Source organism: Coregonus clupeaformis, chromosome 37 (assembly GCF_020615455.1).
Source record: "Coregonus clupeaformis isolate EN_2021a chromosome 37, ASM2061545v1, whole genome shotgun sequence".
NCBI classification, from domain to species: domain Eukaryota; kingdom Metazoa; phylum Chordata; class Actinopteri; order Salmoniformes; family Salmonidae; genus Coregonus; species Coregonus clupeaformis.
The window spans coordinates 27,615,490-27,630,432 of record NC_059228.1 but is presented as its reverse complement, the minus strand read 5'-3'; the positions used below and the strand labels follow the sequence as shown (position 1 = coordinate 27,630,432).

General features: G+C 40.3%; 2 protein-coding genes across 2 annotated transcripts in view; both read right to left on the bottom strand.

The window, feature by feature from the left end:
* Positions 1–875: 875 nt before the first annotated feature.
* si:dkey-187a12.4 lies at positions 876–5,512 on the bottom strand. Its single transcript, XM_041866604.2, has 4 exons — positions 5,063–5,512; positions 4,135–4,361; positions 3,857–4,016; positions 876–2,919 (listed from the first exon to the last, which is right to left on the bottom strand). Exons 1-4 carry the CDS (start codon positions 5,355–5,357, stop codon positions 2,738–2,740), a joined length of 864 nt encoding a protein of 287 aa, XP_041722538.1. The 5' UTR covers positions 5,358–5,512; the 3' UTR covers positions 876–2,737.
* A 5,541-nt stretch (positions 5,513–11,053) lies between these two features.
* Positions 11,054–14,943, bottom strand: part of slc24a3 (solute carrier family 24 member 3) — a 115,159-nt gene continuing 111,269 nt past the window's right edge. The window contains exons 14-17 of the mRNA XM_041866847.2: positions 14,759–14,873; positions 13,999–14,111; positions 13,095–13,160; positions 11,054–12,956 (exon numbers count right to left, since the gene is read on the bottom strand). Of these exons, the coding sequence (XP_041722781.2) occupies positions 12,807–12,956; positions 13,095–13,160; positions 13,999–14,111; positions 14,759–14,873 (444 nt within the window). The 3' untranslated portion in view covers positions 11,054–12,806. The remainder of the gene's footprint in view (positions 12,957–13,094; positions 13,161–13,998; positions 14,112–14,758; positions 14,874–14,943) is intronic.

Sequence of the window (14,943 nt, the reverse complement as noted above, 5' to 3'; positions counted from 1 at the left end):
TAGAACAATGAGTAAGGTTCAGGGCAGGGTACTGGGCGGAGTACGGCTAGTGGTGACTGTTTAACAGTCTGATGGCCTGGAAGTAGAAGCTGTTTTTCCAGTCTCTCGGTCCCAGCTTTGATGCACCTGTACTGTCTCCGCCTTCTAGATGGTAGTGGGGTGAACAGGCTGTGGCTCGCTGAGGTCCTTGATTATCTTTTTGGCCTTCCTGTGACTTTGGGTGCTGTAGATGTCCTGGAGGGCAGGCAGTGTGCCCCTGGTGATGCGTTGGGCTGACCGCACCACCCTCTGGAGAGCCCTGCGGTTGCGGGCCGTGTAATTGTCCTACCAGGCGGTGATACTGCCCGACAGGATGCTGTTAATGGTCCATCTGTAGAAGTTCGTGAGTGTCTTTAATGAGCAAAACATCTCTTCAAGTTATATGCTGAACCACACTACTGACATTTTACCATATTCTTTAGGTCAGCATTTCTAAAACTCAAATCTAGAGACCACAAGGGTTGCACATTTTGTTTTTTACTTAATTACACAGCTGATTCAAATAATCAAAGCTTGATAATGAGTTGATTATTTTAATCAGTTGTGTAGTCGTGCTTAGGCAAAACCCCAAAATGTACACCCTTTGGGGTCCCAAGGACCGAGTTTGGGAAACACTGCTATAGGTCCTTGGACGAGTCAGCAGTCAGATCATACTTGACACAAAGATTATCCCAATAAATGGAGAGAGCCAACACATCTGATGCCACATTTGTGGATTGTAATATGTCGACAGGCACAGAATACAGATCCACAAGCACTTTTTGAATGCGCAAATGCACGTTCCACAGTTGTAAATGTTAGGGATTTCTGAACAGTTGCTCACAAATCATTCTACATTTGTTGAAATTGTAGTTTTATTTGTACATTATGTTGAATCGTGAATTTTGTTGAATATACACACAGATCCTGGTAGACATACTTACAGAATAAATAAACAAATCTCACTCTATACAGGTCAGACAAAAAAACATCCTTTCTGATGAACCGCACTCCAACAATAAACTGATGTTCATTTCAAACTTTTAGCACCATTATTCTTTATCACCGTCGTCCACTCATTCTTATCAACAGAATAAAAAAACATTGCTGATGCCATTGCCCCGGCTTGGGTCGTTCACCCCGCTTTGTTGGGATTGTATTGTTTTCTAGCAAAAGACCCACGTTTTCATTACAAAAACAAGGAAACAGGAATGAGAAATATGTATTTTCAAAAATGTATTTATGGACATGTACAATGTATTATGTTACAAGAAAGCTTATATGGACATTTATTTGACTTTAACATATAGTAAGTTGCTTTCACGTCTCTGACATTCAATCATAAAACTGAGTGAGCTATATAGGAAAGACAATGTGCAGAAAGAGGTGATCTGAATAACCAGGAAGCCTGGGTTTTCATGAGGATGAAAACATATGCCTACTACAAACTAACATCCATGGCATATTATGAGCCATGCAGGCCATTTGGGTTAACTATATATATTTACCCATACTCTCATAACTGGAATTAGACAAAATCTTCAGGAAAGCTTACTAGTCAGTACCTTCAAAGCATTAAATGCAATACAACTTTTATCAACAGGTTTTGCAGCAGTATTTGGTTTGAATTAATTACACAGGTATTAACAGGGATAGTGCCACACCATAGCAGACAGATCTGTGATGGTGAGGAGCTTCATGGGGTGTGTCTATTGGAGACTGTGCATTGTGGGCAGAATCTTGAGAACGGTGTGAGAAACTGGATTTTGAGTACAAATCCTCAATTTATATCAATGCATGATTCATGCAGGGGTTACTTGAGTTACTTGAGCAGATCACAGGTTTGGCCCTGTATGAAGTAACATGGGCCAACCTGCAAATATTCATATTGAAATATAATGTCTTCTTATTTTACGAAATGTAACAAACTTAGAAAAAATACATACATTTTAAACACTGGAATATATTTAAATACCGTAAAACTTCAATTAAACACTGAGTCTCAAATAGTCACCTGTCCCTTTTAATAGCAGGGCAATGGCACATATTTCAGCAAATAAAAGCCTGTTTCAAATAAACGCTGGGTTTAAATTGAATTGTTTGAGGTTACCATGAATTACCATTAATTATTTACGAGGTTTAATGTTGGATTTGTTACATTACATAATTCTGTAATGTCTTAAAAAAATGGTAATCATCTATTTTTATCGCGGGTAAGAAACTGCTAGTCATTGGCTGCTAACAGCTGAGAACTGCTAGCTAACTGACAAGCTGAGAACTGCTAGCTAACTGACAAGCTGAGAACTGCTAGCTAACTGGCAAGCACAAAAACAGTCAACAACTTCAGGAGTATAGACCCCCAGAAATTGTTTGATTGCCCTCTAGTGGCGAAAGTAAGATCTGCCAAAAATGCACAGTCAAAGAGGAGAATATTTATTCTGTCAAGGAAAAGTTTTTCACACCCAAATAGAGGCATACTAAGACAACAAAAAACGTGACAGTGTGTAAATGATAACACAGTGCAGGAAATTAAAAAACTGATTAAAATGATGGAAGTGAATGCTGTAATTAAACAATAACTATGCAAATGAGTAAAAGCTGTATTAGCTGCATTAAGGAAATAGATGCCGGTCTCTAATAAAGCACCTGTTGTGTTCAGTGATTTAAGCAAATAAACGCCCGGGCTATTAATTGAAGTTTTCGGTAAGCTGGTTGAGAGTTACTGTGGATGTGTAGGCAGACCTACACATTCATTTGGACACAGGAACTCAACAGGTGGTTTGTAAAGCCGTCGACCACTCCCTCCCTGTCTGAACGGGGTGTACCGCAGCCATTTCTTCACCACGTCTGCAAACTGGTGATGTGTGGCCTCTTTGCCCACTGGGGTTCTTTTCAGAGCACCTATAGTAATAGAGAAGTAGTGAGGTCAGTGCTGCATCCAAATGTCTCTTTTTGTCTATATGGAGACTGATCAGATTCCTTCGCATTATCCATCCATCCATCTATCTATCCATGCATCCCCCCCTCCCGGTATGTGTAAGGTATGATAGTAGGGCCCTATAAAATTTGCATTGTGGAGAATATGGACGGAATCCAGACACAAAATTCAACAATATTTAAAAAATGTATTGAACTTTGTAGGAAATCAACAAAATGTATTGAATTTATTAGAACATTCATTAATTTCACCAATATTATCATAAGACATTAATAAAATGATTCAGTGATTCGTATTTTTTCTACTTTCTGACGAGGCAACGGCACAAGAATGCCCCCGTCTGTGTGTGCGCATTTGTCTATCACTTTGTGTAGCCGTTAGTGATCATGCTAATGTAATGACTACCGTCTTCTGATAGATGCAAAGGCTTTCCCAAAAATGTTCTCAATTAAAATGTTAACTACAAAGTAGCCTATGCATATCTGGCAGAATGATATAATGACTATTTGCAACAATCCAGTTGCCATTTGTTTTGCAACTCTGCAATCACGAGCGCTACAGAAATGTAGCTAACCAAACAACGGTCTCTTGCTGGCGCTCACTTGCATTAAAAGGGTAACTACACCCAAAAATCTAAATTTCATCAATTTTTCCCAGACCTCAAAAGTGGTCTCCTGATGTGGTTTAAGCATTGTTGTGGACTGAGAACATCCAATTGTTTAAAAAAAAAAAAAATATATATATATCTCTCAATTGTGATTTTGAGAGTGAAAACCTGAAAAAAATTCTAACAACTGAAACCTGAAAAAACAGAGAAGTGCATTTGTGAAAAAACTAAAACGGAATCAGGCAAAATATATATACATTTTATAGAGCCCTAGGTATGGTACCGACACTTACGGAAGAGAACCCCTTGGAGGCGGGTGTTTCTGAAGCTCCTTTTCTGGCCGCGGCCCACCCAGTTGAGCTCAGAGCCCACAGCGAAAGTTAGCACTGCCTGCAAGAGCCTTCGCACTGCATCATCCACCGTGGCCCCGCCCATCCGTGACAGGTGAGACACCTGTCATAGATACACACCATTAATAACACAATCACTTACCATTATGTAACACTATTATACCACAGTAGGTAGTGTGCTTGTCGCTGGTTTAAGCCCTATTGGGTCACTGTCCACCTACCATTCTCTTCTGTGCTCCGGCATCCTCCAGGTGCCTCTCTGTGTCATCTAGCTGCTCCAAGGTCCTCAGAGGGATGTCAATGTCTAGAGCCTCCACCTCCTCCTCTACCTCTGGAAAGCTCTGGCCCTGAACCCTGGCCTGCAGCTCCCTCAACACTGCCCACTGTCTCTGCTGCTCCTCCTTGATCTCCACCAGCAAGGAGATGATCTTACGCTGGGCAGCCGTCTCTGAGGAAAAGTGGATAGGAACGGATTTGGGATGACACCAGGGTCAAGGTAGGGGCCCAAAAAAGTTTTGTTGGTCAGTTTGTTGATTTGTCATATTGTGTCACATTTTAGAACAGTAACAGGCCTGGTGTAGTTAGTCATTTCCCCCCATCATTCTAAAACAGAGTAAGTGTCATTGGCTACTGTAACTAACTCTTCAGCCAAATTTTTGTTGTTGCTACGACTAGACGCTGGGAAATGCTAGATGTGCAGCATTTAATGGCGAGGAACCTCTTTGCGCGGTTCAAAACATGGATTTACTATCTTTCAGAGTTCTCAGGCGTTTGTAGAACCAATTGCAACTGGACACAGACATTTATAAGACTAATGTTTTCCAGAATCAAAAACTAAGAGAGTATCGCCAATACCAGATTAGTTGAAAACTCTATGGCGACGTTTTGTATAGGCAAACTTGTAACGTCCAGTCCTCGACACCAAACATATTTGGTTATATCACATTCTGGCGTACAAACTGTAGCAATTAAAACATTTAGCCTGAGAGCGATTTTACTACTCCTGCGAATCTGATTGGTCACACAGCTGAATAATTCATGTTATTCTTAGTTTTTTTCACTGCTTGTTACTTCCAAGTAGGCTAGATACAAAACAAAGTGAGGAATTCACTAATATTAGAACCACAGTTAATCAGGGTAAAACGTTACCTGCTGATGATGAGGTGGCTGGCATCAACAACTTTTCCCCAACACCACCCGTGCTAAACGTCGCACTCAGCGACTCAACGTCAAAGCTGACATCAGGTCGTCTTGAAATATCATCTTTGGGAATATCCTCCGAGCGTCTCGAGACATGTTCCGCAAGATTGTTCATTTCGTCGGACACAGCTGAAAGTCTCTGCTGGAGTGTTTCTAGAGCTATGTCTGCCATGTGTTTGTTGACCAATCCTTCCATTCGTCGCTGCATCGCCCAGCTAGAAGTATCTCCATTATTATGCTCCATAAAATTCCTCAAGCAGTCGACCTCCTAAACGTTAGTTTAAACCAACAAAAACCTTTCTACAATGTCTTCCTATCTTTCAAGGTATACGCAAATGGGGACTAGTGAGGGAAAAAAGCGGAAGTGGTTATCAAACAGTCCATAGCAAGCGCACGATATCACGTTGCAACAACGTCACAGTAATGTTGCGAGAACATTGAGGGGGTTCGATTAATCTCGCCCGGGCTTCCGTTTAGGCGTGTTTTGCAGCGATTGAAAGTTGATTGCATTCGATTTGGAACCGGGTGGCAAGGTGCCCCAGTCGGATCATGTAATTAAGCTCGTGTAGTAATGAGTAGGATTCTGTGTTTTCCTATTCAAAAGTGATTGCTTTAATAAAAACGCTTTATAAGCATTCCCAATGAAAACTAGTTTGAAAATTCAAACATCTATTTAATAATTATAATAATACTTGTATGTTTCTGGACAATGCACCATGCTGCCTTGTTGACAACATGACCAAGCTCGGCAGATTACTGTTCAATTTGAGAAGGCCTGATGATGTGACGGGCCATAGCTTGTTTTGATTTGAAAAAATAAAATAAAAAATAAAGTTGGTGTACCCCGGGCCAGATTAATCGAACCCCCTCGGTGGGAAGGACAGAAGAACTACATTTCCCAGTAGCACCAACAATACAGTCGTTTCCTACGCGTTGACTGCATATTTTGCCCCGTTCACAACAACTGAGAACTGGGAACTTGGAAATCTCCGACTTCCGACTTCAGTGCGTTCAAGACAACTGGGAACTCTGAAAAAAATGAGCTCCTACTGGGAAAAGTTGTCTTGAACGGTCATCCAACTCGGAATTTCAAGTCGGGAAATCGGGCCTCTTTCTAGAGCTCCGCCTTTCCGACCTGAAAATCACTGACGTCATGACCTTTTTTTTTTCTCCAGATTTCCCAGTTGTCTTGAAATCACCATTATCCCCACAGAAGCCTTTTTCCAATATGGCCGCCAAACAACTCAACAACTTATTGGATTTATTTTGCATGACCATACCTTTATGAAATATAATTGTAGTATTCCCAATAATATCTTAAAATATTCATAGTGATGTAGAATACACAACTAAATAAGCCAGGTGTGCCAGATATAAAGATGTGGTCCTCTGTAGCTCAATTGGTAGAGCATGGCGCTTGTAACGCCAGGGTAGTGGGTTTGATCCCCGGGACCACCCGTACGTAAAAATGTAGGCGCACATGACTGTAAGTCGCTTTGGATAAAAGCTTATGCTAAATGGCATATTATATTATATTATTATTCAATTATTCACAGAATTGTGGTAAGAATGTGTCCAAAATGCTGTCTATATCTCTGATTTCTGAAGATGTCATGATCAATAATTGCAATATTCCATCTTCAAACATGTGAAATGGATATGTACAAGTGAATAGTCATGGATGTGAGCTGATAAAAATGATATACAATGTTATCCTATTAACTGTTTTCATAAAACAGAGGACTAGAAACTTGTAAAATTCCAGAAGAATGCCAATAAGTTTTAACCTAATATCTTAATGATGAGAGCAGCAAACCATTACACATAGTTAGTCTTATTTAAGATCTATTTTTACTATGGGGCCAGTTACTAGAATACTAAAAGTAGTATAATTGGCCTCAACAGTCCCAACATTGGATTTTACTACATTGTAATGGAATGTACGGGGCAGGTTTATAGTCAACATGATGAAAACAGTTAAAGGATAACATTGCTTATCATTTTAATCAGCCCACATCCATGACTATTTAAATGTATAAATGCATTTAACATGTTTTGTGTGAATAATCATTTTTACATATCTGGCACACCTGGCTCATTTGGTTGTGTATTCTACATCACTATGAACATTTTAAGATATCATTGAGTATACTACGATTATATTTCATACAGGTATGGTCATGCGAAATTGATCCAATAAGACGCCATTGAGTTGTTTGGTGGCAATATTGGAAAAAGGCTTCTGTGGGGTTAATATGTGTATCCTGTGATGGCCCTGTATCTACAAATCTTTTTAAAATCCTGTTCTAGCAGTGTGTGAAATGTGGTGCCTCGATCACCAAAGTTACAATCCAAAAACATAGCTGCCCCACTACATGGAATTCTATGGTTAAGTTACACTACATGACCAAAAGTATGTGGACATCTGCTCGTTGAAAATCTCATTCCAAAATCATGGGCATTAATATGGAGTTGGTTCCCCTTTTGCTGCTATAACAGCCTCCACTCTTCTGGGAAGGCTTTCCACTAGATGTTGGAACATTGCTGTGGGACTTGCTTCCATTTAGCCACAAGAGCATTAGTGAGGTCGGGCACTGATGTTGGGTGATTAGGCCTGGCTCGCAGTCGGCATTCCAATTCATCCCAAAGGAGTTCAATGGGGTTAAGGTCAGGGCTCTGTGCAGACCAGTCAAGTTCTTCCACACTGATCTTGACAAACCATTTCTGTATGGACCTCGCTTTGTGCACAGGGGCATTGTCATGCTGAAACAGGACAGGGCCTTCCCCAAACTGTTGCCACAAAGTTGGAAGCACAGAATCGTCTAGAATGTAATTGTATGCTGTAGCGTTAAGATTTCCCTTCACTGGAACTAAGGTGTCCACGTACTTTTGTATATATAGTGTACCAACATTCTATTGTCAATGGCACAATTTGCTATTTTTAAACAATAGTTGTAGTTGGTTATATTATATATAATTTGAAAGGTAATTTCCTGACCTTTCAGAACCACTTGTCAAACAGAGGTTAAAATGTATCAGGGTTTCCTTTTTTAAACGATTTATATAGGTAATTCTGAGATGTACTCTAGAGGTCAAATTCCAGAAATGTATCTGATTGATAGCTGTGAATCTAAGCTTTCCAATGATATATCAATAAAGGGTATACGTGAGCAATAACTTGTATATTGACATTGTTTGTCATAGGTAAAATCCCTATGGGAAAAATGATGGGACTATCACACATTTTCCAACTCTAGGGACATAGACCTTCAAGAAAATCACTATGAGATATCGTCGGCCCAAGTGAGCCCGACTGACCCCCCTGGCTTGGACTAGTTGATGCAACGTTCTATAATGTTTTCACATAGCTCTGATGGAATGTAAAAAAGAAAATAATATGCCAGCTGTGAGTGATTATTTGGGGGAACAACATCTACTTGAGTGTGGGAATAGCCTGCAACATACTTTTCTGCATTTTGAGAGTGATAGCATTTTTGCAGACCAGAGTGATGGTCACTACTTTGTGCTAATTTGTCCAGTGTGTGCTCCAAAAGTTGTGAATGTCCCAGATGATGCCCCAAAAACACTGTACACAATATAGAGGCAGTATGTATTGTGAAATTATAAACCGGGTGATTCGAGCCCTGAAGGCTGATTGTCTGACAGCCAAGGTATATCAGACCATATACCATGGGTATGACAAAAAAATAATATGTACTGGTCTAATTACGTTGGTAACCAGTTTATAATAGCAATAAGGCACCTTGGGGGTTTGTGGTATATGGCCAATATACCATCGGGGGTTTGTGGTATATGGCCAATATACCACAGCTACGAGCTATATCCAGGCACTCTGCGTTGTGCCTAAGAACAGCCCTTAGCCGTGGCATTTTGGCCATATACCACACCTCCTCAGGCCTTATTGCTTAATTAGACATCAGATAATTGACTCATGAAAATACCGTTTTAGTGAGTTTCTCTCTGTCCCTTTCTCTGTCACATCTAAAAGGTACTTAATGGATTTAGTTAAAGAACAGATTTTCTGTGGATACAAAAGCAACACAAGGGTACATGCATTACCTTAAGCAAATATTACTTTATTTATGCTCAAGTAGCAACATTATTCTAAACATCTGAAACATTAGAACACAAAGTAAACCATTCTGTCTAGATCTCCCTGTTCAGGAGGCATAACTCGGGCGATTTGGTTAACATTACGTCATCAAACTCAGCAATCCTATCAGCAACAATGCAGTCATCTAGGAAGTCCAGTTTAACAGCTGCGTCTAGTGCCATCTTTGATATATATATATATATATAAAACTATGATTCAATTACATTATAATTACCATAAATAATGTATTATATTAAAATATATCCATGCGAGTTAACAAAGGACACAGTGATATCAATAAAATCTAAAACACAACAAAACAAGGACTAAGGAGGGTACCAAGGGGGACATAGGATCACATCTATGAAAATATATTCAACAGATATACAGATGAAGACTAAATATATAAATACATTTACATGTATGTATATCTATGTACATCAGCAATATATCACCATGTTTATATCACAAATTATTAAAATATTCCTTTCTTCAAGACAGCTCATCTGCAGATAAGAGTCTTGGCAATAGTTTGGTTAATTTCAAGCACATGATCGTATAGTACCTGTTTTTAGAACATAATCCTCATCAAATGTACTGTAGAAGCTGTACTACAGGGACACATTAACACATGACATCTGACCATATTGTCCATGCTATTATGCCCAATGATGAATATGTCACTGGTTAATATTTCAGTTACAATAGATGTGCCACTGAAAGTTTTCCCAACATAAATACCTGTATATTGAATGCTGCATGGGGACATTTGTATGATATTTGCCAAAAAAGAGAGTTGGGAGCCTTTGACTTATAGGCTGGTAGATATTAAGAGAAGTCCCATTTTCAGAACAAGCTTCCAGTGCAGATTTCTGTAAACCATTTAGCCTTAGCCTGTCCTAAAATATAGATTTTCCTCTATTGACAGAAGGATGTACTACTGTGTACGTACTATCTAGAAAACTGCCATATGTGCCTTCAATCAAACAAAAAGAAACACCATATTTACATTGTAAAGCTCATAATTATTGCATTATAAATAATTTGACATTTTAACGATAAACCCTGTTTTCCTTTGACATTACAGAGTTTTGCTCTGTCTATACTAATCTCCCAAGACAAATAAATATGATATGAACAAAAACAAACAAACATCCTTTAAAAATAAATGCAACCCTAAGACTTTGTACATTCTGAGACTTTTTTCATTATAATTTATGCATTTGAGATGTTGTGCTATTGGTCCATGAAATTAGTATTCACAAGATAAGTAATTCAGAGTTATTTGCATTCATGAAATAAACCCATCAGGTGAAACATCTCAATGTTTTAACAGTGTTTTAACAGTGTTCCCCCTCCTTTCAGGAGAGGATAGAGAGATAAATATAATACTTTCTGAGGGGCCAATGTAATTATGGTGCTTTGCTGGTTGGCTTGACTTGAGCAACAGTGTCTCAGAATCCCCTGCTGGTCGACAGATGATGTCTGATATGTTCCCTTTAAACTAAAGGCGTAAAGGTCATATGTATTGATTTAAATGTAGCACAACCTACCACTTGGAGGAATCTAAACATTGTGCATTACAAAACACAAATTACCGCAGCCCAACCAACATCAGGTCAGGTCAAATTTCAGATGCTTTATTTAAAGTGCATCTCTACCATAGAGATAGATCGAGGACTCATCTTTGTATCTGTGCTATTATAGCGTCTGTGACAGCATGGGCAACGCCATTGAGGGTATGTCCATTTTGAAGTAGTACATTTTCTTCTTCACGATTGGCTGATCCCTCCTGATGACCCGGTTGGACATGATGCCAACAGGGTCACCAGGAGGCATCAGCCAATGAAGTTGGAAGTCCCACCCAGTTGACTATATTAAAATGGTGGAAGCCATCAATGGCGCTCCCCATGCCAATACAGCCTTTTGGTCACTAGAGGCCTCTATCATTCTCTATGATCTCTACCCCTATGAATAATGTCACTGGGAGTGATTAGTACAGATATGTCTAATTTCCTCTGTGTGCCAGCAGAACAGAAAATCCATCCTTTAAACAAGAAGTCCTTCCAGGCAATGTACATTTGGTAAAAGTTACTTTGAATAAGAGATAGTCCGTAGGAATCCAATATTGTGATATAGTTCATAGTTGTGCCCCTAGGTGGCAGCACAGCTCATTCTCTTGAGCTACATGAGTGGAAAAAAGGAGTTCACTGTTTTTCACAAACGCTTGCTTCATTTTACCAGGAGATTGTCCTAACAATCAGCAAGTAGGGACAATCATGGTCATTGAAACAGAGACCGTCTCCCACTTTGGATAGGTACCACATATAATATACCTCAGTGCAAATACAGTCTCACAGAAGAGGTTTGACTTTGCTAAGGAAAAATACATTTTCTTCCATAAATTGTTATCATCTCAATCAAGTCCATCATAAAGTAAATGTTCAGAATAACTTAAGTAGAAATTACTCTCTTGCAAGAGTCAAAAGAGTGTTGAAAGGATGTTTTTCCTAAAAGTGACTTTAGACTGGAGTCTCACAACATACCAGGGAGTATTGGTGTCGCTATACTCTGCAGACAGTATCTCCTAAATTAACTAATCTTTGAGACCAATGTGGATTGGGTTGGATTTAAAATGCACCCTCCCCCCCATAAATAATGTTCAATAAATAAATTAATAAAATATCTGTCTGGGTGTATTTACAAAGGGAAAACATTTACAAAACCCCTAAATCAACACATTTCATTACCCTCTTATCCTTTAGAGATACCTTTCACTTTCCACATTACAGCATATCTGACCTCATATTGCTGTTGCCTATTCCAACCAAATGTACTCAATTTATCCTGTCCCCTCCTGAAATGGACTCAAAAGGGCCAGATTCAATAAAAGCTGCTTTAGCAATGTTTATAAAGTATCTTTGTGTACATACTGCTGCTCAACAACAGTGTGTGTATGTGTGTGTGTGTGTGTGTGTATATAGAGGGGGTTGGGGGGGTAATGCCCGCAGATCATGATGAGAAGTCTGGGTTGTCATTCAGCAATATGTCCTCCGTCAACTATTTACATCAAGTCACCTGGTGCTTTCACCTTAAATGATTTCCATTGTCATGATCAACCGTAAGAATCATTGCTAATATTGTTCAAAGAACAACACTATTCCAGTAGACTATCAATATTCTTCAGACTGGCTTTCCTCTAAGCCAGTTAGCAGCTATTAAACACATTACATTATAAAATATAATCAAGATCACACTGTAGAATAACGCAGTTTCAATCACCTTTACAAACAATTCAAAACAAAAACAATCTTCATATCAAAGCAGGCAGTAGTCGACAAAAATAGCTTTGTTCACGAGCCCTCGTGAGAGAGCTTTTTACAAGTCAGTTTGTGCTCCTGCATGTGTGTGCCCAATCATCTCCTCTCCTGTTAAAACACACACACACACACACACCAGGGCTGCTCCATATTGCACTGACCATGAAGAAAATAATGAAATTCAAAAACGGATGCTTTGAATAAGACAAAATGATCTGAGGCGCAGACAGACAGGGGACGACAGGGAGGAGAAAGAGCCTCAGCGGTCTCTGCAGGTGGGCAGGTTGACGAAGGTGAAGATGTTGTACTCTATGAGGATGGAGAAGCAGAGAAAGATGGAGTACATGAACAGACACACCAGGCCCAGACGACGGTCCAGTTTCCACCCATTCAGATGTACCCCCAGGACCTGAGAGCGAGAGGTGGGAAGAGATGAAGAAATTATATCTATAGCTGCTCTATTCAAACTCAATTGTGCATAGACTGTGTAAAAATACAAAACACAAGTATATTTTATTATTTAAAAAAGTTCTAAAGAGTCACTCACTGTGAGGAACACAGACCCCAACAGAAGTCCCACAGAGAAGATGAGCCCTTTGCTGTTCAATTGAATCTAATAGAAGAAAGGGTTCAACAGGAGAAGAAGTTAAACCATGGGGTTGGGAACTGATTTACAACACTTTCGCACCAGTGTAAAGTGTACACCTGCTATTTCCAGAAGAGCATAATAGTTTCAAAAACACCACCAAACTGATGCATTACAAGCCTGCCATCTCTTTTGAATTCGGGCCCATTTGAAATGAATACAGTATATCAGCTGTACTCTGTGTATCTTATTCTACACCCTCGATACACAGCTCAATTCTCTAACGCACAGTCAAAGCCTTCATTGAGAATAATCATGTTACACTCCACACTCCAAAAGCAGCAAAGCTTGTCTGTGTGCTCCTGGGAACAGATGTATGTAGGCATTCCTTCACAGCCACAGCACCCCCACATGTGTGTTTGATCTAGTGGGGTTATGGCACACTGGGCTACAGGTGCACTCAGCGCTATATTTCGCTTGGACTGCTGACAGCTACTTTTCTTCTCCCTCTTTCAGCTGTTAGGACCATCTCTCTCTCATGTCAAGCTGGAAGATATGTTTATCTACAGAGATCACAAATAACACACGCTCCAATGGCTATGTTAGCATGGCATGACTAATATTGTACATAAACATACATAACATTGGTACCATTTGACATGAGCAGAGAGGGCTCTGGACAGAAGATCAATTGTGTCATCTCTCACATGATAAAGCAACATCAATATTACCTTCTCGGAATAGGCCTAGCATGTATACGTGTCAAAGAGGTTGCTCATGTCAGTTTTTATTGTGTATTGCTTATAGATGTTTACTAAAAGACCTTACACAGTCAGGGTTAGGAGAAACTGTGTTTGTTACTTACGTAGGAGCCGTAGTTGATGGCCAGGGTCTGCAGGGCCCAGGGTAGGCCGAGTCCAATAAGGATATCAAACACATTACTGCCTATAGAGTTAGACACAGCCATGTCCCCAAGACCTGAGAGAGAGAGAGAGAGACAGGGAGAACGAAAAAGGGAGAAGAGGCAGAGGCAGAGAAAGAGAGAAAGAGAAATCAAAAGGCAGAAGGAGGGAGGGAGAGGGAGAGGGAGACAAAGAGATAGAGAGAGGAGGGAGGGAGGCAGAGCGAGAGAGAGGAGGGAGGGAGGGAGGCAGAGAGAGAGAGGGAGGCAGAGAGAGAGAGATAGGGAGGCAGAGAGAGAGAGAGATGTTGGTCAACATCTGTAACATCAATAAAAAATTCAGACTTGCTGAGGTATTCAGGTCGCCACAAACAACAAACACAACAACAACAAACAGACTGTCAGGGAATGTGTTTCCCATTTCCCCCTCTCAGACAGACTCTGATGAATATTTGATAGGGGGAGTGAGAATAAACACAGATCAAAAAAATGGAGGAAGGAACCACACTGTGTTCTCTTCCATCACTCCCACACGACTCAGTCACAGAGGGTGGGTGGGGGGGGGTGACAGCCCGACAGATGACAAGCTTTGCCTCCTCCCTTCTCTCCACCCTCTCTCTGTTGACCATGTACACAGACAGTATGGAGCTCTTTGATTCCTGGGTGTCGGTTCATGGGGCAGGTCAGCAGCAATGCAAACAGCCCTGGTAGTGTGTGTCCTCACCTTGACGTGCCACTATAAGACTGGCCATGCAGTCAGGTACACTGGTGCCAGCTGCCAGGAAGGTGATGCCCATGATAACATCAGGGATACCCAGAGTAAACCCGATCACTGTCACCTGAAGGGAAGAGACACACATCAGTGAGTGTCTGTCTGTGTGTGTCTGTGTGTGTGTCTGTGTGTCTGTG